The sequence below is a fragment of the Podarcis melisellensis genome (assembly GCF_964234715.1).
Source record: "Podarcis melisellensis genome assembly, chromosome: 3".
Taxonomy (NCBI): Eukaryota; Metazoa; Chordata; class Lepidosauria; order Squamata; family Lacertidae; genus Podarcis; species Podarcis melisellensis.
In genome coordinates this window covers 107,961,368-107,985,001 of record NC_138530.1, presented here as the reverse complement: position 1 = coordinate 107,985,001, position 23,634 = coordinate 107,961,368, and the positions used below count along the sequence as shown (strand labels likewise).

Below are 23,634 nucleotides of genomic sequence, written 5' to 3'. Positions count from 1 at the left end.
GCATATCAGTACAGTAGCTATTGATATTGTCTTATTCTTTTTTTCCATTTTAAATATCTGTATAAATATTTAAGGTCCTATGTGTCATAATGCTATAGAATCAAAGAATATTAAATCAACAATAACATCACCCAGACCAGCCTAATCGGATGAAAATCAAGTCAAATATTAAAAACTGTTTCAGTACCCATTTCAACCAACAACACCGTGATAGATTTTTTCCACTACAATTCTATGATAAATGGGTCTTGTCTTGAAGCCCATTCTTACAACGACATGCATTGACTGAGGCAGGTACCCAGTGTGATGGGCCACCCTGTTATTATAACTCACTCCCACCCACCCCCAAAATTATTTTAGGCTTTCTGTTCACAACTCCCCCTTATACTTTCCCTCAAGATCCTATGCTCTGCCTCTGAATACATGCCAGCTTCCTCTGAGTAGAAAATTATGTAAAAAGACAAAAGAAGGAAGTCAAGATACTCAGTTCAACAGAGGCTTTATAAAAACTGTTCTGGGAACTGAGAAGCTCAACCTCCTGCCTATGCCAAGTCGAAACATCTTCTTGCTACTCGAAGTGATTTGATGTGGTAGAGATGGAAAAAATCCGCATGGATAAAACCCCTTCTTCATCTCAAAAGAAAAGAAAATGTCCCTTTGTCATTTTCTCCTCCCGACACATTCCTCAAAGGAGGTTAGTATTGGGAGAGGGGACGAATTGAGATCACCTGCAGTGAGATTTTAACATGGGGCTATATCCAAATAGCTCACTGGAAGGACAGATCGTGAAGCTGAGGCTCCAATACTTTGGCCATCTCATGAGAAGAGAAGACTCCCTGGAAAAGACCCTGATGTTGGGAAAGATGGAGGGCACAAGGAGAAGGGGACGACAGAGGACGAGATGGTTGGACAGTGTTCTCGAAGCTACCAATATGAGTTTAACCAAACTGTGGGAGGCTGTGGAAGATAGGAGTGCCTGGCGTGCTCTGGTCCATGGGGTCATGAAGAGTTAGACAAGACTAAATGACTAAACAACAACAAATATCCAAATAAGGAATCCCTACTTAAGGTTGGGAGAACCTATGACTTTCCTGGTATAGTTGTACTCTGACTTCCATCAGCTCCAGCCAGCACAGTCAATGATCAGGCAAGACGGAAGTTATGATAATGGTCAATGATCAGGGAAGATGGTTATCCCTGTGAGGTAACCGTCCTCATATAGCCAACATGCAACAGTCTAATTAGTGCATGAAGGGGTTAATACCATAGAGTAAGCTGTCCAGCCAGACTTACCTATGTCCACTTCCCCTCACCTTGGGAGGAACTAGGTAATCAAGCATAATAATATCTAGGAAAATCCTCAATTATACACTGGGCAATAGATATTGGTCATAATACAGATATGGAAGCATGGGAATGATTGTGGAATATGGATATAAAATTTACAGCCTGTTATGGTTTAAGAGGAAATTATATGAAAATAATATATCGTTGGTATCTAACACTGAGTAAACTAGAAAAAAAGATCTAAATCAAACAAGTGCTGAAAATGCAAAGAGAAAGAAGGTTGTTTTTATCATATGTGGTGGTCTTGTAGTAAGGTTAAAGCTTACTGGGAAATGATATACAATAAATTGAAAAGGATGCTCAAAATAACTTTTTGTAAAAAAAACCAACAACCAGAAGCTTTTCTTTTGGAAATTATAGGGACAGAACTACCTAAATTATATAGAAATTTATTCATGTATGCGACTACAGCAGCAAGAATGCTACTTGCCCCAAAGAGGAAAGAAGCAGAAGTCCCAGCAAAGGAAGAATGGATACAAAAACATGGAATATGCAGAAATGGCAAAACTTATCAGAAGAATAAGAAATCAAGATAACAAACTTTTTATAAAAGAGTGGAAATGGTTAATGGAATATTTACAGATATTTTGCAAACAGATAAAAACATTGGCAGGATTATTGTAATAACCTGCAGTTTTATAAGAGTATATATTTAAGGAAGATGCAATAAATGAGCAAATTAAGTTAATGTGGATATGCAGAAGATATGAAAAAATAATTTAAAGAACCGCAGAAAGAGGTGGAAGGAAGTCAAGTTTTGCAATGTTAAATTGATTGTAAAACTGATGAAATGTATTAATTTAAAGTATAATTAAACAAACAAAACCCAACAGTCCAGGAATATCTAATAGTTCTGCTAGTCGGTCATCAATGTTAGGCTGGAATGCATTCTTGTTTTGAGTGGAGTGTTGCTCTGATCATCTGCAAGAGGAGTTTTACAATATGATGGGTCTCTGTAAATAATAATGCATTGTTCTTGCCATGATATCTTCAAGCCTTTCCCAAGAAGGTGCAATTATAAAAAGACAGCACAGAAATGGCACACCCCTGTGAAACATGCCAAAAGAACCCTGGCGCTAAGATATCAGCAACAGGCATGGGCATGCTCAGCCATTAGTACCGAGAGAGAATAATGTTTGCAAGAATAATCTCTAATATCAAAAGCAGACTATTTGCTTTACCTGCTCTTTTCACTCTCTCCGCCTTTCATTCCCGTTTGCACGCAAGCTTTTCTAGAGCTGAAGCTACCAAATCTTTCTGACATGTTTTTATAGCGGCAGAATATGCTGGTGGACAAAAGCAATTTAATTTCCATCCAATATTGTGTTTGTTCTCTTGAACTTTGAACGCTTGAGCTTAGTGAATTTCGCCCCTATTGTTTGGATTAAAAGGCACATCTGTCCTCATACAGAACAAAGGGGAAGTCAAAAGGAAATGTCCATTTTGAAAATTAGCAATATCCATTTCTGCTGCCCAGTTAATCAGCTTCTGATTAAAGAAGATTTACAAGGTGGCTGTAATGTGATTTCTAGAGCACTTTTAAGTCAGTTCCCTATTGACTCATTCAATGAAAACACCCACATCCATACATACAATTATTATTATTTTTTTAAAAAACTGCACTAGTTCATTGGATAGGATACAATGAAAGTATTGAAAATGTGTTCACAATTATTGGTATACCTATCTGTCTAGCCATTGTTGTAAAAAAGGTAAAGGTAAAGGTACCCCTGCCCGTACGGGCCAGTCTTGACAAACTCTAGGGTTGTGCACTCATCTCACTCTACAGCCCGGGAGCCAGCGCTGTCCACAGACACTTCCGGGTCACGTGGCCAGCGTGACAAGCTGCATCTGGCAAGCCAGTGCAGCACACGGAAACGCCGTTTACCTTCCCGCTAGTAAGCGGTCCCTATTTATCTACTTGCACCCAGGGGTGCTTTCGAACTGCTAGGTTGGCAGGCGCTGGGACCGAGCAACGGGAGCGCACCCCACCGCGGGGATTCAAACCGCCGACCTGACGATCGGCAAGTCCTAGGCGCTGAGGTTTTACCCACAGCGCCACCCGCGTCCCATTGTTGTAGAGATGGACAAATCTGTCAACGTCAATTTCTCTTGGTTTTTCTTTTCCCCCCGACTTTAGTTGTTTGTGTGCATATTTTTTTTAAAAAAATCCTTATGAAAGTCCATCAGCACTTTCATGCATTTTCCTCTTACCCATTTTTTTACGCAATTCCCCTTAATATACACATTTTTGTGAGAATGTTCCCTAAGGCAATGTATTTGTACATTATTTTCACTATAACCATTTGTATGCAAACTTTCACCCAGTATCTACATTTGTGCATACATTATTGCAGAAGTGCACAGCAACATTTACAGAGGTGCAAATCTCTAAAGTCAGCCGTGGTTTTGGGAAGTGTGTCATTCCAGGAAGTGAAAATTAGGTAAGTTTTAAAATGGAAGCTGAACTGAATTTCCCCCCTCATCTCAACATGTTTAACCAAGGTCCACAGAGCATCGCTTTAAAAACTGAGCTGTCTAGCAAATATGTGGCTTATTATAGACATCAATTAATTACAGAGGTAACATTCAGTTTGGACCAATTTGATTAGAGCTAGGGACGTGGGTGGCGCCGTGGGTTAAACCACAGAGCCTAGGACTTGCCGATAAGAAGGTCGGTGGTTCGAATCCCCGCGATGGGGTGAGCTCCCGTTGCTCAGTCCCTGCTCCTGCCAACCTAGCAGTTCAAAAGCATGTCAAAGTACAAGTAGATAAATAGGTACCGCTCCGGCGGGAAGGTAAATGGCGTTTCCATATGCTGCTCTGGTTTGCCAGAAGCGACTTAGTCATGCTGGCCACATGACCCGGAAGCTGTATGCTGGCTCCCTCAGCCAATAAAGCGAGATGAGCGCCGCAACCCCAGAGTTGGTCACAACTGGACCTAATGGTCAGGGGTCTCTTTACCTTTACCTATGAGGGTGGGAAAGGTGGAAAAAGTCAGTTTTATGTGAGAGTGAGCCCAAAGAGGCCAAGGAAGGGAAAACACAATGCCAATTTTGAAGATGGGATGGTGGTAGGAACCAGATAGACACATGGAGTGCTGACTTCGTTAATGACAAATGAGATCAGAAAGTAAATAAATAACACTGGTGGAAGCAGCCTAGGTAATATGCCTGAGCAGTTAAGAAGGAAATGAAGCACAAGTAACAAACCAAAAAAGCCAGATTTTGTCTATTCCAAGGTGAAAGGGGGAGAAGACAAACTTCCTTGTGAATTCTTGAGGGCCAGAGAGCTTAGCCTTTAGGTAACAAGATGTCTATTTATCTATAAACATCCAGGGAAATGGTTGTGCAAACTAAAAAAAATGCAGGCTAAAATGTCTTCAGATTTATTTATTTTTAATTTCCATCTGTCCTTTTGTTTGCACAACCATTTCCCTGGATGCCTGTGGATAAATTACATATTTCCCAAATAGGTCCCTTGCAATCCATCAGATCTTGCGACAGAAAATACAAACCATTGATTTGAAAGGGTTTGGGCTGGTTTCAAATAAATCGTTCAGAACTTGGCATCAAAAGTGGATGCACATTGAACCAGACAGTTTGACAGATGCCAGCTGGATAACCGAATGACCAGAGTCCTGATCTCTGTAAAAGAGGCAGTGATTTGACCATTCCTGAAGGCACCTGCACCCAGGTTGATGGGGACTTCTGCTAGTGCAACAGAACGTTCCCTCACTTTCTTCCTGACATGTACTCCTCATGCCCCAAAATGGCTTGGGTGGGGGTCAAGGGAACCCAACAGTCTCTCTCTCTTTTTAAAAAAGAATTTTTATTTGATTTTCCATATTAAAGTTCACATTCATAACACATCTTATTATCCACATACAGGATTGCCTTGAATCCCCTTGACTTCCCACCTCCCCTTTGTCGGTCTTATTACAGTGGTACCTTGGGTTACAAATGCTTTGGGTTACAAACACTTCGGGTTATAAACTCCGCTAACCCGGAAGTAGTTGCTCTGGGTTGCGAACTTTGCCCCAGGATGAGAGTAGAAATTGCGTGCTGGCAGTGCGGCGGCAGTGGGAGGCCCCATTAGTGAAAGCGCGCCTCTGATTAAGAATGGTTTCGGGTTAATAACGGACCTCCAGAATGAATTAAGTTCATAACCCGAGGTACCACTGTATTATAGTTTTCTTACTGCATCTTTTAAAATAATCTACAATTTTATGTTTCCGTTTTAATCATAGTATCTGTTACATTACGAGTATTATTAAAATCCCGCTAAAGCTTTTAACTGTTTACAGTGGTTTTTAGGGTAAATTAAATATTTACCCTATTCCTTAGTTTTGATCATCTTGGTTTCTGAGTTTCCCAGTCAGTTTTTGCCATTTTGGCATAGTCCATCAACTTAGTCTGCTATTCTTCTCTAATCGGGACTTTGTCATCTTTCCAACTCTGGGCTAGTAAAATCCGTGCAGCTGTCGTTGCATACATAAAAAGTATTTTCTGTTCCTTTGGGATTTCAGTACCTATAACTCCTAAAAGGAAAACTTCAGGTTTGTTTGTTTTTTAATAAAAGTAATTTTAATCTCTCTTTTTTCCAGTTCATTATATATCGTTTCCCAAAATGCTTTCATTACCTTACATGTCTACCACATATGATAAAAGGTACAATCTTTTTCCTTACATTTCCAACAGAGATTTGATCTTGTCTTATACATTTTTGCTAATTTACTGGGAGTTAGGGAAGCCAACAGGCTCAGCCAACGTGGACAATGTAAGAGATTTATGGGAGTTGTAGTCCAACAAAAGGGGTGCGGGTGGCGCTGTGGGTTAAACCACAGAGCCTAGGACTTGCCGATCAGAAGGTAAGCAGTTCGAATCCCCGTGACAGGGTGAGCTCCCGTTGCTTGGTCCCTGCTCCTGCCAACCTAGCAGTTCAAAAGCACGTCAAAGTGCAAGTAGATAAATAGGTACCGCTCCGACGGGAAGGTAAATGGAATTTCTGTGTGCTGATCTGGTTCACCAGAAGTGGCTTAGTCATGCTGGCCACATGACCCAGAAGCTGTACGCCGGCTCCCTCGGCCAATAAAGTGAGATGATCGCCGCAAGCCCAGAGTCAGTCACGACTGGACCTAATGGTCAGGGATCCCTTTACCTTTACCCTTAGTCCTACATCTGGGAAAATCTGGGAAGCCACTGTCCACCATCCCTATTTTCTAAGATCCTACATACCAATTCCATGAACATGGTTGCAACAGCTAAATCTGTCACTACTGATCCAAAGAAGGCTTTGAATGCAAAATTAATTTTTAGTCTAGTATTCACTGTCTTTTGAAGTGTCATTTAAATGGCATAATGAGGCTCTGCAAAAAGAGAGAATCCTTCTATTGGCTAGAGGGAATAGATAATCCATCTGTCATTTCTCTCTGAGCTCTGGAATATTATGGAAATAAAGCTGCGCATCATGACAAACATAAAAGACTACTGTATTCACAGGTATCACAGATTTCACTACTTCTAAGGGTTGTGTATACTTTCCTCAAAGCATCTACATGTCAAAGAATCTCTTTTCCTATCAAATGGTGCAAGCCCCTCCCCTTTCAATGATGCACTGAGAAATATGTGCCTTTTTTTGTAATGTTTGGGCATATTCGTAGCATCGCTTTTCAGAAGGGAAGGAAATGGGGCAGAAAATTCTCACTGTCTCAAAGGAGACAGGGAAATATTCTTGGATTTCAGACATGAACCCAGAGCTTGTTAATAGCTACAATATTGTGTAGAGACAGACTGGGAGTGAGAATGTCTGCTAGAATCCTGCTCTTCTGTTAGAGATGGGATTTAACACTGTGTTTCTGCTGTTTCAACACGAAGCTTTGCTCGGGCTGAACTGGGTATTACAGCTATGCAGGCTAATGCTATTTAGGTTTATTCAGAAGTAAATTCCAGTGAATTCAGTGGGATACACTCTCGAGGAGCTCAATGAGACTTACTTCCAGGTGTGCAGGATTGCATTGGACTGAGATAGCCACAATGAGGCAAGAATTAGACCCAACCAGAGAAACAAACAAGAGGTCTTCAGAGAGCAGACTAATACCTTTGGTTATATCAGGGGTCAGCAAACTTTTTCAGCAGGGGGCCGGTCCACTGTCCTTCAGACTTGTGGGGGGCCGGACTATATGTTAAGTTGTGGGTGAACATATCAGACAACACAGCGATTCTTCAAACAGCTCTTGTTTATTCACAGGCCAGAACAGAACTGAACTGAAGGGTTCAGTCAGCCTGCTTATATAGAGCTCCAGTACAACGCAACTGTAACAACTTTCTAAAACTATCCAATCACTGAACATCACTTTCGATCCCTTATTTGCATAAATATCTACAGTATCCCCCTGCTGGCCCAGGGTAAGAACTTCAGTACATAACACTATATATATATATATATATATATATATATATATATATATATATATATATATATTTGCTTTCGTAGATTTTCACGGGTACAGGAATGCAGGTTTTGGTGTCCTCGGGTGTCTTCCCGTGTAAAAGTTGGGGTGTCTAGGCGACGTTTCGACGAGGTCTCACTCGTCATCTTCAGGCTGGTGCTTTCGGCTTCTTGTTACTGGAACAGAGCAGGATCTCAGTGTTTGAGTTCCTATAAATACTGTTGAGGGGGTGTGGTGTATAGCCTCCAATGTTCTGGGCAGAGAGGAAGTTCCCAGGCTAGTGTGCCTTTTCTTCTTTTGTTCCTTAATTACTTGAGGGATATCTTGAGTGATTTCTTGAGTGATATCCTGAGTACCACTTAGGTGGGTCATTAGGTGTGGATTAGTTGCTAAAGTCTTTGTGTCTTGACCTCTTGGACTTTGTGAAGAGTTTTTCTGAGAAGATGGCTGTACTGCACTTAGTTGTGCTCTGGCTTGGCTTCGTGTATAGGGGCGAGCTGTGGTTTTGTGGCCTGTGTCAGCCAGATCTGTGTAGGGATTGCAGGGGGGTGCAGCATCCGGAGGTGCCACCATGGTTTGGCTACTGGATGGTGTCTGTAATTTATCTGTGGAGAGGGTCTGGGTTTGGGTCTGGTGTGGTTGATTGGTGATGGCGTTCTGTGTGCCTCTGGATCTGGTGTCAGTTTTTGTGGGGAGGGCTAATTTCCAGATGTCTGGCAAGCGGGATGTGTCGTCACGCTTGTTCATGTTGTGAGGGTGTTTCTCTATCTCGATGGCTTCCATGATTATTCTCTTGTGGTGATGTTCCATGTTAAAGAGCAATTTGGAATCTGCAAAATTAATTTCGTGTCCTGTTTCTTTCATGTGTTGGAAAAGAGAGGAAGTTTTTTCTTCTTTTTTGACGGCATTCTTGTGTTCTGCGATACGTGCATTTATTCGTCTGTTTGTTTGTCCAATGTACGTGGCTGGGCAGACTTTGCAGGGTATTTCATAGACCCCTTGATTTTCCAACTGGATTTTATCCTTGGGGTTTCTGAGGATATTGGCTATTTTTTGGTTGGTGCAAAAGGCTGTTTTGTTGTTTTTTTTATAAATATTTTATTAGGTTTTTAATAAACAAATTTCCACTTTCAAATACATACTTCCATAGATCCAATGGACTCCCCCCATCTCCCGAGCACTGCATTCCCTGTGTAACCAAAACCTCAGCAATTTGTTAACTTATTTTATGCATAACAATATATCTTCCATTTTATCGTGTTATCTGATGTAAACATTTCAGTACAATTGCATTAATTTTTAATTTCCACACAATAAAAATATTTCATTATCTCACTTCTGTCTTATAGTGTCTTATTTATCAATTCAGAAATTTGCCGATACTGAAGCTATACCTTCCTAGAAAGGAGCATTTTTTAACATTCATACAACTTATAATGCTTTTTCAAATAATCCTTAAAATTTTCCCATACTTCCTCCGTTTCTTCTTCTCCCGAGTCTCGAATTCTGCCAGTCATTTCAGCCAACTCCATATAGTCCATCAGCTGCGTCTGCCATTCTTCCAATGTGGGTAGATTTTGTGTCTTCCAGTGCTTTGCCAACAAAATCCTCGCTGCTGTAGTAGCGTACATAAAGAAAGTTCTATCTTTCTTGACCATCCTCTGGTCTACCATGCCCAAAAGGAAGGCCTCCGGTTTCTTAGGTAAGGTGAATCTCAGCACCTTTTTTAGTTCATTATGTATCATTTCCCAGAAGGCCTTCACTTTCGGGCAGGTCCACCAGAGGTGTAAAAATGTCCCTTCCTCTTCCTTACATTTCCAACATTTATTATCGGACAGGTGATATATCTTTGCAAGCTTGACTGGGGTCATGTACCACCGGTATATCATTTTCATAATGTTTTCCTTCAAGGCAGTACATGCCGTGAATTTCATTCCGGTGTTCCATAACCTTTCCCAGTCTTCAAACATAATGTTATGCCCCAAGTCCTGTGCCCACTTTATCATAGAGGATTTGACAATCTCATCCTGTGTGTTCCATTTAAGCAGCAAGTTATACATTCTCGAAATTAGCTTAGATTTTGGCTCAAGCAACTCTGTTTCTAGTTTCGATTTTTCCTCCTGAAAACCCACTTTTTTGTCTGCTTTAAAAACTTCCTGGATTTGAGCATAATGCAACCAATCTCGCACCTTGTTTTTTAACTTTTCCATACTCTGTAACCTCCATTTATCTCCAATTTTTTCAATTATTTCCCAATATTTAGGCCAGTGGGCCTCCATATTGAGTCTTTTACGTGCTTTGGCCTCCATCGGTGAGAGCCACCTCGGAGTTTTACTCTCCAATAAGTCTTTATATTTTGACCAGACCATGAAAATTGCCCTTCTGACAATATGGTTTTTGAACAATTTATGAACTTTAACCTTGTCATACCACAAATATGCATGCCACCCAAAAGCATTATCAAATCCCTCCAGGTCAAGGACATCGGTGTTCTCCAATAAAATCCAATCCTTCAACCAGCAGAGGGCTGCAGCTTCATAATATAACCTCAAGTCCGGCAGGGCAAACCCCCCTCTTTCTTTCGCATCTGTTAGTATTTTAAACTTTATTCGGGGCTTTTTGCCCTGCCAGACAAATTTAGATAAATCCCTCTGCCATTTTCCAAAACATTCCACCTTATCCACGATCTGGAGGGCCTGAAACAAAAATAGCATTTTCGGCAATACATTCATCTTTATAGCAGCTATTCTGCCCAGCAAGGAAAGTTTTGATCTTGACCATATTTCCAGATCTCTTTTGATCTCTGACCAACATTTCTCATAGTTGTCCTTAAATAAATTCAAATTTTTGGAGGTCAAATGGACCCCTAGGTACTTTACTTTTTTGACCACATTTAGTTCTGTTTCTTTTCTGAACTCCTCTATTTCAGTAGTTGTCAAGTTTTTTGCTAAAACTTTAGTTTTTTGTTTATTCAGCTTGAATCCCGCCACCCGACCAAAGTCAGAAATTAATTCTAACACTCTTTTAGTACTAGAGGCTGGCTCCTGTAATGTTAATACCAAGTCATCTGCAAAAGCTTTCAGTTTATATTGTTTCTCTCCGACCACAATTCCCTGTGTCAACCGGTCATTTCTAATCATGTTCAATAGCACCTCCAGGACTGAAATAAACAACAGAGGAGATAGAGGGCACCCCTGTCGTGTCCCTTTTTCAATTTTGAACTCCTCTGTCACCACGTTGTTTACTATCAATTTAGCTTTTTGTTCTGAATAAATTGCTTCTATTCCATTTTCAAACCCCCGCCCTACTCCCATCCTTTCCAAATTTTTCTTCATAAACAGCCAAGAAATGTTGTCAAAGGCCTTCTCCGCATCAATAAAAATCAACACCGCTCTTGTGTTTGAATTAATCTGTAAAAACTCCAAAATGTCAATGATGTTTCTTGTGTTGCCAAATAAATGCCTCCCAGGGAGAAAGCCTGCTTGGTCCTTATGAATCACTTCATTTAAGACTTTCTTAAACCTACTTGCCAAAATGTCTGCAAAAATTTTGTAATCCACATTTAGGAGTGAGATAGGACGGTAGTTTTTAAGTTGAGTTTTTTCAGATTCTAGTTTTGGGATCAACGTGATGAAAGCTTCTTTCCACGTTTCCGGTGCCTTCCTCCCCTCCATAATCTGGTTGCAAACTTCCAGCAATGGTTGTATCAATGAATCCTTCAGTACCTTATAATATTTGGAAGTAAGCCCATCAGGTCCCGGAGATTTGCCCAGTTGAAGGTTCTGAATGGCGCATTCAATTTCTTGAGTTGTAATATTACAGTTCAGGATTGCTCTCATTTCCTGGGGTATTTTTTGTAATCCATTAGTTATAACAAATTGGTCCACCTCTGAGCTTTTTTGTGGCCTTTGAGAATAAAGTTCTTTGAAATATCTCTGGAAGGACTTTCTAATTTCGTCGGGTTTCTGAACCATTCTCCCTTCAATCTCTAGATTTGTAACTGTGTTAAGTTTTTGTCTCTTTTTCAACTGCCAAGCCAACAATTTTCCACATTTGTTAGCAGATTCAAAGGATCTTTGTTTCATTTGTTTAATTTTCCATTCCACCTCTTGATTTATCAGTTTCGAATATTTTGCCTGGAAAAACTTCACTTCTCTCAATACTTCCTTTGATTTAGGCCTGGATCTCAGTTTTCTCTCTCCTTCTCTTATTTTCTCCAAGATCTTCTCCTTCTTTTCATTCCAGAGTCTTTTTTTAATCGTGTTCTGTTGTATTAGAAACCCTCTTATAACTGCTTTGCTTGCGTCCCAGATTATTCTTATTTCCACATTTGTCTTTAAGTTTATTTCAAAATAGTCCTTTAAAACTTTTTGGGCCTTCTTAACAATCTCCTGATCTCTTAACAAAGCGTCATTCATTCTCCATCTGAACGATCCGGTTGTATTTAGTCTCAATTCCATTCTCAAGGCGTTGTGGTCGGAGCAGGTTTTTGGGCAGATTTCCACTTTTCTGGTCTTAGGTGCCAGCCCTCTAGTTATCCATATTTGGTCGATTCGCGTCCATGTCATATGGGCCTCAGAAAAAAAAGTTCCTTCTTTCCCTAGAGGGTTCTTGATCCTCCATATGTCAATCAAATCCAAATTGTCAGTCATTTCAAAAAAGGTTTTTGGTAGTCTGCCATCTTTCGTTATATTAGCACTTTGTGACTTATCCATATTCACTGAGGCGACACCGTTCATATCTCCCAACATGATAATGTTGTTATAGTCCAAATAGTCCAGCATAATCTCGTGCAGCTTCTTAAAAAATTCCGATTTTCCATCATTTGGGGCGTAGATTCCTAGAATTAAAAACTTTTCTCCTTGTGTCTGGATTTCAATTGCCAAAATTCTGCCCTGTTCATCTTTAAATACAAATTTTGGGGACAAGTTCTCCTTTGCATAAATCACCACTCCTCTTTTCTTAACTTTATCCGATGAAATAAATTCTTGGCCTAACCTTTTATTGATTAACACTTTTCTGTGGAGTCTTGTCACATGCGTTTCTTGCAGGCAAATAATGTCCAATTGTTCTTTTTTCAAAATATGAAATACTTTTCTGCGTTTTTCTGGAGAATTCCCGCCATTTATATTCCAACTAAGAAGCTGTAGAGACATCCCGGCCTACTTCTTGGGTATCACAGTTGGGTATCTAATTTGTCGTCCTTTTCCGGAAGCTGTGGTGCCGGGCCGCCTCCAGATGGTATGGATCCTGGTGGTAATCCCGGTGGTGGAGGCCAGGAATCTGCAGCTCTCTTTTGGAGGTCCTCCTCGTTGTCGTGTAGGAACTTCTGGTGGTCTTCTGGTGTTTTAATTCTTACCTTCTTTCCTCTATAGGTGAATGACAGACCTTGAGGAAATTCCCACCTATAAGGGATTGCGTTGTATCTTAACAATTTGGCCAAGTCTGTGTATGTGGCTCTAAGGTCCAACAAATATTTAGGAATGTCTCTATAAATTTCTGCCCTTTTGCCTTCAACTTCCAGGGATTTTTTAAAATGTTGGCCTAATATCTTGTCTCTTTCCTCTCTTGTTCTCAAACAAACCAAACAGTCTCTGGACTTATCTTTCTTAACCGATCTTCCCAGTCTGAAGGCCGTCACAATCCTGAAATCTTTATCTTCTTCAACCCCCCAAAATTTAGAAAACAACTCCGTCAAGAATTTCTCTAGGTTGCCCTGTTCCAACTCTGGGACAGCCCTCAGCCTAAGATTACATTCCTTACTTTTCAGTTCCACCATTGACAGGTAGGCTTGCTGTTCTCCTACCTGTCTTTTCAAAGGTCTTACTTCCCCTTTGATCTCTTCCACCTTCTTGCACGCTTGCTCAGCTTTTTGATTGGCTTCCGCAGCTAGTTTGTAGTTCTCCGCCGTAGCTCCTTGCAGTTTCTCAATAGCCTGAGTGTGCTGCGAAACCTGATCTGTTAACTTGCTAATAGTAGATGTAGCTCTATCAATTTTAGATGACTGATCGTCCACCTTCTTATTCAGAAGTGCCAGTTGTTCCAAAATTTGTTTCAAGACTGGATCAGTTCCTCCAGCTGCCATTTCTTCTGTAGCAGGCGTTTCAACTTCTTCCTCCTGCGCCGTCAGCACAGTTGGCACCGAGGATCTACGATGATGAATCAAGGTTGTTTGGACAAGCTGCCCAGCTCTCTTATCTTTTTTCTTTTCTTTAGCTTCCTCAGCTAAAGCTTCCTTAGCTTTAGCTGCCCTTGTTTTCGCTGGGCCGCTCATTCCCCAGCTGCTGTTCAAGGTCAAATAGTCTTTCAATCCATGAGAAAGGCAAGCCCAGAGTATAAACAATTAAACCACAAAAAATCCCAATAGGATACAGTTCCCAGACCTCAATGCCTCCGCAAATCCACTAGGGGGGGTTTTCATAGGAAAGAAAGTTTCTTTTCCACCATCAAAGCTCCTATTTCAACTGAAGTCCCCAAGTTCAGAAAGGAGGCTTTCAGAAAGTTCTGTTTCAAATTAGTGCCACAAGGTAACGGAGAGGTTTCAATGACAGTATTAAAGCGATAGTGTATCCATCAATGCAACAGTTTATGTTAAGAAAAAAGTTTCAGCAGCCTGACAGTACTCCTTTACAACACTGGCAGTCCAATAACTCGGTTATCCCCTTCAATTCCACATCTCTTCACAGTAGGAGGAGGATTCTCTAACACAATGAACCAAAAAATTTACTTCTTCACTCTTTTCAATTTCTAGAAACACACAGTCTATTAATGCCCCTTCTTACTTCTTTCAAAGTCTCTTTTTAGCGCTTCAGCCCGCATCGGGTTCTTTTGCTTTGCTCTGATTAGCAGGACCGGAAGGCGGACTTCCTGTTACTCGCCTCCCGTTTTCAGCTGAAATAGACAAATTTAAATTAATCCTTAATCAGTTCTTTGGTACCCCTTACTCACGGGTAGATTGCAACCAATTTCGATATTTTTCAAGAAGAGAGGTCGGCGCTCATCAGCAACAGCAGCGCGGCTTCACTTCCGCGAAAAGAGCGATGAACTCACAGCGCCGCTCCCCCGTTCACGATCCGGAGTCTCTTACGAGGTCCCTTCCTCGCTTCTGGGGGGGCTTCTGGCACCCGCCGAGTCCCACGGCCACAGGCTCGCTCTGCCTGCGGTTTATCTGAATGGGTCTCCGCTTCGCCGTAGCGGACGACCCTTTTTCGCGGAGCCCCTCTTCACTGAGTAAAGAGGACCGCCATTGCCGTTTTGCGCCGCCTCCGGAAGTCGGTGCAAAAGGCTGTTTTGATATTGTGTTTATGGAGGATTTTGCTAATTTTATCTGTAGTGCCCTTGATATAAGGAAGGAGGGCCATGCCATTGTTTTCTTCTGTGTCTTGGTTTTTGGGGGGTGTTTCTTTTTGGATTAGCTTCGTAACCCTGTTTTGCTGGTATCCATTGGCAATTAACACATTTGAGAGATTCTGTAACTCAGTTGTCAAGTGGTCTTTGTCAGCCAGGCGTTTGGTTCTGGAGATGAGAGTCTTGGCTACGGAGTTTATTTGTGCAGGGTGGTGGTGTGATTGTGCATGTAAGTAGCGGTTGGTGTGTGTTTTTTTCCGGTAGATAGTGTGTCCTAGGGAGCCATCAGGTTTTTTGTAGATTAGGACGTCAAGGAAGGGAAGTTGGTTGTTGGCTTCTATTTCCATAGTGAATTGTATTTTGGGGTGTAGGCTGTTGAGATGTGTGAAGAAGCTATCCAGTTTTTCCTTCCCGTGTGGCCAAATTACAAAGGTGTCGTCAACATATCTGAGCCAAAGTTTGGGTTTGTGTTCTGACTTGTCTAAAGCATTGGTTTCAAAGTGTTCCATGTACAGGTTTGCGATGACCGGTGAGAGGGGTGATCCCATAGGTGCTCCTTCTATCTGTTTGTATCTTTGTCCATTGTGGATGAAGTACGTGTTGGTTAGGCAGTGGTTGGTCAGGTCCAAGATGTATTCGGGGGGATTGTATTTGTTTTGAATGGCTGTCAAGGCTTCATTAATGGGCACTTGTGTGAAGAGAGATACAACATCGAAGCTCACAAGTAGGTCATTAGGATGTAGGTTTTGCTTCTTTATTGTTTCTATGAACTGGAAGGAGTTTGGAACGTGTGAAGAGATGGATTCTGCATAGGGCTGAAGTTGCTTGGCGAGAAATTTAGCGAGATTTTGTAGAGGTGAGCCTATGGAGCTGACTATTGGTCTGAGTGGTGTTCCTTCTTTGTGTATCTTGGGGAGGCCGTAGAGTTTGGGGCATCTGGATGATTTTTCTCTGGGGATGATTCTTAGCTGGATTTCTTCACTGATAGGCGAGGCTTTTATTTTGGATTTGGTGGTTTTTTCCAGATAGGTGGTGGGATCTGTTTTTATAGGTTGGTAGGTAGGATCTTGGAGTAGATTTGATAGTTTTGCTTGGTAGTCCGATGTGTTCATCACCACAGTGGCATTACCTTTGTCTGCTGGGAGAATGATTATGTTGTTGTCTTTCCTCAGGTTGGTGAGTGCTTTCTGTTCTTCTTTGTGTAAATTGCTTCTGGGTGGTTTGCTGGAGCAGAGGATGTATTCCCCCCGAATACATCTTGGACCTGACCAACCACTGCCTAACCAACACGTACTTCATCCACAATGGACAAAGATACAAACAGATAGAAGGAGCACCTATGGGATCACCCCTCTCACCGGTCATCGCAAACCTGTACATGGAACACTTTGAAACCAATGCTTTAGACAAGTCAGAACACAAACCCAAACTTTGGCTCAGATATGTTGACGACACCTTTGTAATTTGGCCACACGGGAAGGAAAAACTGGATAGCTTCCTCACACATCTCAACAGCCTACACCCCAAAATACAATTCACTATGGAAATAGAAGCCAACAACCAACTTCCCTTCCTTGACGTCCTAATCTACAAAAAACCTGATGGCTCCCTAGGACACACTATCTACCGGAAAAAAACACACACCAACCGCTACTTACATGCACAATCACACCACCACCCTGCACAAATAAACTCCGTAGCCAAGACTCTCATCTCCAGAACCAAACGCCTGGCTGACAAAGACCACTTGACAACTGAGTTACAGAATCTCTCAAATGTGTTAATTGCCAATGGATACCAGCAAAACAGGGTTACGAAGCTAATCCAAAAAGAAACACCCCCCAAAAACCAAGACACAGAAGAAAACAATGGCATGGCCCTCCTTCCTTATATCAAGGGCACTACAGATAAAATTAGCAAAATCCTCCATAAACACAATATCAAAACAGCCTTTTGCACCAACCAAAAAATAGCCAATATCCTCAGAAACCCCAAGGATAAAATCCAGTTGGAAAACCAAGGGGTCTATGAAATACCCTGCAAAGTCTGCCCAGCCACGTACATTGGACAAACAAACAGACGAATAAATGCACGTATCGCAGAACACAAGAATGCCGTCAAAAAAGAAGAAAAAACTTCCTCTCTTTTCCAACACATGAAAGAAACAGGACACGAAATTAATTTTGCAGATTCCAAATTGCTCTTTAACATGGAACATCACCACAAGAGAATAATCATGGAAGCCATCGAGATAGAGAAACACCCTCACAACATGAACAAGCGTGACGACACATCCCGCTTGCCAGACATCTGGAAATTAGCCCTCCCCACAAAAACTGACACCAGATCCAGAGGCACACAGAACGCCATCACCAATCAACCACACCAGACCCAAACCCAGACCCTCTCCACAGATAAATTACAGACACCATCCAGTAGCCAAACCATGGTGGCACCTCCGGATGCTGCACCCCCCTGCAATCCCTACACAGATCTGGCTGACACAGGCCACAAAACCACAGCTCGCCCCTATACACGAAGCCAAGCCAGAGCACAACTAAGTGCAGTACAGCCATCTTCTCAGAAAAACTCTTCACAAAGTCCAAGAGGTCAAGACACAAAGACTTTAGCAACTAATCCACACCTAATGACCCACCTAAGTGGTACTCAGGATATCACTCAAGAAATCACTCAAGATATCCCTCAAGTAATTAAGGAACAAAAGAAGAAAAGGCACACTAGCCTGGGAACTTCCTCTCTGCCCAGAACATTGGAGGCTATACACCACACCCCCTCAACAGTATTTATAGGAACTCAAACACTGAGATCCTGCTCTGTTCCAGTAACAAGAAGCCGAAAGCACCAGCCTGAAGATGACGAGTGAGACCTCGTCGAAACGTCGCCTAGACACCCCAACTTTTACACGGGAAGACACCCGAGGACACCAAAACCTGCATATATATATATATATATATATATATATATATATATATATATATATATATATATTGGGGGGGGGGAGAAAAAAGAACCAATTCCTATTCCCCACAAATAACCCAAAGATGCATTTTGCACACAATCTACTCATGTAAAAACACCAGGCAGGCCCCACAAATAACCCAGAGATGCATTTGAAATAAAAGGACACATTCTAGTTGTGTAAAAACACACTGATTCCTGGACTGTCTGCGGGCCGGATTTAGAAGGCGATTGGGCCGGATCCGGCCCCTGGGCCTTAGTTTGCCTACCCATGGGTTATATCATGCATTTTGTATATTCTGCCAGTCACTCTTTGTGCTCTGCAAGACATCCCATGGGACAACCTTTTCTTTTTGGGGAAGCAAATATATAGAAGACAAGAACAATAACATGTTACATAAAATCATATTTTAAAAAACTTGAGCTTAATATCACCTGCAAAGATAACCCTTTAAAAAAAAAACCTTTAAAATATTACCAAATTGGCACTTAATCCCTGTTTGTTTGGGCATATATTAGTTCAGCCCACTCTCCAAAGTGTTGGAGAAATTGTGTGACATTACAGCATATGTGATGGAGGTAGCTAAATTTTGGGATGAAGTGGCGGTTCGAATCCCCACGAAAGGGTGAGCTCCCGTTGCTCAGTCCCTGCTCCTGCCAACCTAGCAGTTCGAAAGCACATCAAAGTGCAAGTAGATAAATAGGTACCGCTCCGGCAGGAAGGTAAACGGTGTTTCCATGCACTGATCTGGTTTTGCCAGAAGCGGCTTGGTCATGCTGGCCACATGACCCGGAAAAACTGCAGAAGCAGACAAACGCCAACTCCCTCAGCCAGTAAAGCGAGATGAGCACCGCAACCCCAGAGTCGTTCGCAACTGGACTTAACTGTCAGGGGTCCTTTTTCCTTTACCTTTTATGCAGTTTTACCTGATTCCTTCCTCTATATTCAGTTAAAGTCAAAGTTGCCCTGGGCAGCTTAGGTCTGAGTGGAAGAAGAGTGTTTGGGAATGAGCTGCTTGATCATAGAATCATAGAGCTGGAAGAGACCACAAGGGCCATCGAGTCCAACCCCCTGCCAAGCAGGAAACACCATCAGAGCACTCCTGACATATGGTTGTCAAGCCTCTGCTTAAAGACCTCCAAAGAAGGAGATTCCACCACACTCCTTGGCAGCAAATTCCACTGTCAAACAGCTCTTACTGTCAGGAAGTTCTTCCTAATGTTTAGGTGGAATCTTCTTTCTTGTAGTTTGGATCCATTGCTCCGTGCCCGCTTCTCTGGAGCAGCAGAAAACAATCTTTCTCCCTCCTCTATGTGACATCCTTTTATATATTTGAACATGGCTATCATATCACCCCTTAACCTCCTCTTCTCCAGGCTAAACATGCCCAGCTCCCTTAGCCGTTCCTCATAAGGCATCGTTTCCAGGCCTTTGACCATTTTGGTTGCCCTCCTCTGGACACGTTCCAGTTTGTCAGTGTCCTTCTTGAACTGTGGTGCCCAGAACTGGACACAGTACTCCAGGTGAGGTCTGACCAGAGCAGAATACAGTGGCACTATTACTTCCCTTGATCTAGATGCTATACTCCTATTGATGCAGCCCAAAATTGCATTGGCTTTTTTAGCTGCCGCGTCATTGGAACACTGGAAGCTGCCTTATACTGAGTGAGGCTCTTGGCCCATCTAGTTCAATATTGTCCACACTGACTGGCAGCAGCTATCCAGGATTTCAGACAGGGATTTCTCCTAGCCCTACCTGGAGATGATGAGGGGTGAACCTGGAACCTTCTGCATGCCATGAACACGCTCTACTGCTGAGCGGCGGCTTAACCTGTTTCCCAACTCAAAATCACTCTTCCAAACATGTTCTTTTCAAGAGTGCATGGGAAAAGAAGGAGGCCTCCCCATATTTTCCTTGCGCGGATGAAAAAGAAGATCAGGGCGCGTGGTTTTGAGCTGAGAAAGACACACAGGACAGTCCTATGCGTGTTTGAAAAGAAATCCCACAAGTCTGCTTACCCCCTCTCGGTGCAGAGGCATTGCGGGATGGCAGAAGCTTCACTGGGGCCCTGACGAGGGAACTGGAACTTCAGTGCCCTTCCTGATGGGCGGTGGGGACATAAACCCCCTCCGCCTATCAGGAACCGTATCCTGCTTTGGCAAATGGGGATGCAGGCTGGGACTTGGGCTGTGTCAGGGGGCGGATCTGACAGAACAGGTAGGCTTCTCTTGGGTCCACCCCTTGGCCATTTAAGCAGCCCACGTGTGGGGCACTACCTGTTTGTTCCTTCGCCGGTTTTCCTTACCCACCCACCTTTGGTTTAAGCTGATAGTCAATGGCTTTACTGTGGTGAGGGTGGTCGCCCTTCTTTATGGGGCCGGGTAGGAATTTGCCCACTGGGCTAATTGGCTCTGACTTGGTGGTTTTTCCTACCTCATAGCAATTGTCACAACTGGTTGGGCATTGGGGCAATCCATTGTTTTGAATGGAGGGGAGGTTGTAGTCTCTGCCCGCCCCTCCAAACACTGGGGTATACCGTTAAAGGGATCTGGAGAAGAAGAAGAGTTTGGATTTGATATCCCGCTTTATCACTACCCGAAGGAGTCTCAAAGCGGCTAACATTCTCCTTTCCCTTCCTCCCCCACAACAAACACTCTGTGAGGTGAGTGGGGCTGAGAGACTTCAGAGAAGTGTGACTAGCCCAAGGTCACCCAGCAGCTGCATGGGGAGGAGTGGGGAATCAAACCCAGTTCACCAGATTACGAGACTACCGCTCTTAATCACTACACCACACTAGCTCATCTGAGGGGAGTGGCCATGTCTATGTGCCCAGGGGGACCAGGGCTGAAGGCACTCCCCCCAGATGGCAGTCCTTACGAGGGTCACCCTATTGGATGTAAGTCTTAGGAACCCCCACCTGGATTGACCACGCATCAATTCTGGTGGGCGGGCTGGAAGTATTTTGATTGCCCCATGCCCAAGCCAAAGCTCTTTCATCTGTATTCAATAAAGTTGTGGCCTGTTTTGACCCCAAACCAGTCTTATTGGTCTCTTATTTATATGGGTTGGGGTATGGGGAGCCTGCTGCCTAGCCCTGCAATGTTCACTGAGGGTTGCTCAGTCACCACCCTAGGATGCCAGCTTCTCACACCAAGAGGCCACCTGCCCAAGGCTGGCATGGGTGGGTTTTTTTAATTAAAAGAAATTACAGTGGAGGAAAGAATCAGAGGACGCCTTGCAACATGTAATTGGAGCCTTCCCATCATGTAATAAAAACTATCTTAATTAATCTGGCTGGAGGTTTCCAAACCAATATTGTGTGTGCGGTCGCAAATGCCTGCTCCTGGGCTTGGCAAGATTTTGGCATTGGTGGAGGAGCGGGAGGCATTAGCTAAGTCGCTAGCGCCGATATCCGTAAACTTCCCAGGGCTTGATTCTGAGGATGACTGTTAGCGCAGAAGTCCTCAAGCCACTTCTTTCTGGGAGCCTCCTGTTCTGCTCATCTCAGGGGTGCCAGGTGTCTGCTGGCTCCTCGGGCTTCAGGAACGTTGCTGTAGCAATGTTTCGTTCATTTCAGGCAGGGCTGGCCCACCCATGAGGAAAGGTGGGGCAACTGCCTCAGGTGGCAGGATCCACAGGAGCAGCAGATCTGGCCTCCAAGGAATGCCTTGCCTGCATAGGGAAGAAATGGCGAGGGCTGCCCTCTGGGCTCTGTACCCACCTGCCATGATTCAGAGTGGGCCCATTTCCCCCTTGTGGCAGCCGTTGAATCCCACTCCAACCGTTGCGTAAGAGTGAAGTGGCAAGTCAGAAGCAGGCTTGAGTCTGCAAAGCTTGTGCCACGATGGATATATTGGTCGTTGCCATATAAATATAATCTAAATCACTGAGCCTCTTGGGCTTCACACTCAGAAGGTGGCAGTTCAAATCCCTGCAACAGGGTGAGTTCCCATTACTCTGTCCCCGCTCCTGCCAACCTAGCAGTTCAAAAGCACGCCAGTGCAAGTAGATAAATAGGTATCACTGTGGCGGGAAGATAAACAGCGTTTCCATGTGCTCTGGTTTCCGTCCCAGTGTCCCATTGTGACAAAAAGCGGTTTAGTCATGCTGGTCACATGACCCGGAAAGCTGCCTGTGGACAAACGCCAGCTCCCTCGGCCTGAAAGCGAGATGAGTACCGCAACCCCATAGTCACTTTTGACTGGACTTAACCATCCAGGGGTCTTTTAACATTTTAACTTTTACCTTTATTTAGCATATTGAATTACATATACAGTATGTCATTTTGCTCATTTTCATAACAGACAGCAGTGGCCAATAGATGGTGCTGTTGTTGTATTTAAATGTTTCAGCAAGAGATATGATCTTTTGAGTATTCTAAAAAAGCAATTTGGCTTTAAAAAAATTTGCTCTATATATTATGGAGGAATAACAATAAGTAGTGTTTTTTTCTTAAAGAAAATGTCTAGGGGTACACTCTTTTTCCTACTCATATTGAATTACTGCCCTCAATGAGGCCAAACTTAGATTCACAAAATGTTTAGGGGTGTGAGTGCCCCTGCGTCCCCCCCAGAAAAAAAGCATTAACAGTAAGTGTCAATCAGTAAGAACATTAAAAAAAAACACTTTGTTTTTCTTGGTTATGATTGCATATAGTGTTGGAATTCATCTGTTTTGAGAGTGTACATTTGGGGGATAAAGTCAAACCATTGGAGAGTTACAGGCTGTGCTCTTTTTTTCCCCCAGGGGGGACTCAAAGGTTCGGGAGCCAAAACATTCAACTCACAAGGCGTTTGAGATCCAAGGTACGACTGTATTACAAGAGAAAAAGGGAAATCTCTCTCTAGACTCCCTGAATTAGCTGACTGGAAAAGGCTTCTGAAAGAATTCCTTTCCAAATTGAGAGGCACCGTATTTTTTAGCAGAATACACACACACACATGTGTCAAAATACACAGTTCAGGTCTATTTATATATTTAGATTTATTTATAACACTATATATTGCCTTCTTGTAAAGTATCAGGGCAGTGTCCTTTTTAATGAAGTGCATTTTTCCAAATCAGAAAGTGACATGTTTTTGAGAAAGGCATTTGTAAAGAAGAAAGAAAGAAAGAAAGAAAGAAAGAAAGAAAGAAAGAAAGAAAGAAAGAAAGAAAGAAAGAAAGAAAGAGGGAGGGAGGGAGGGAGGGAGGGAGGGAGGGAGGGAGGGAGGGAGGGAGGGAGGGAGGGAAGGAGGGAGGGAGAGAGAGAGAGAGAGAGAAGAAGAAGAAGAAGAAGAAGAAGAAGAAGAAGAAGAAGAAGAAGAAGAAGAAGAAGAAGAAGAAGAAGAAGAAGAAGAAGAAAAGAAAGAAAGTAAAACTTTCCCAGTAATAAAGACAGATCATTGTTTCCCTTGTGGAAACAATTCCTGGACTACAGCCAAGCAAGTCATAAATACAGATCGCAGTGTAGCAATGTCAGAAACAGCAAACCCTTCTGGCACTCTCTGCAGCAAGTGTGGTTTTGAAA

The 23,634-nt window shown here is 42.8% G+C and overlaps 1 protein-coding gene across 1 annotated transcript; it reads left to right on the top strand.

The window, feature by feature from the left end:
- Window positions 1-16,156: 16,156 nt before the first annotated feature.
- Window positions 16,157-18,045, top strand: LOC309366796 (uncharacterized protein). The gene is made up of 2 exons (XM_081905624.1): window positions 16,157-16,200; window positions 16,480-18,045. The coding sequence occupies exon 2, from the start codon at window positions 16,485-16,487 to the stop codon at window positions 18,027-18,029; it is 1,545 nt and encodes a 514-aa protein (XP_081761750.1). The 5' UTR covers window positions 16,157-16,200; window positions 16,480-16,484; the 3' UTR covers window positions 18,030-18,045.
- Window positions 18,046-23,634: the final 5,589 nt, after the last annotated feature.

Bases quoted from the DNA above. Each gene is read 5' to 3' on its own strand.
- LOC309366796 (XM_081905624.1), top strand. From the start codon at position 16,485: ATGGGATCACCCCTCTCACCGGTCATCGCAAACCTGTACATGGAACAC.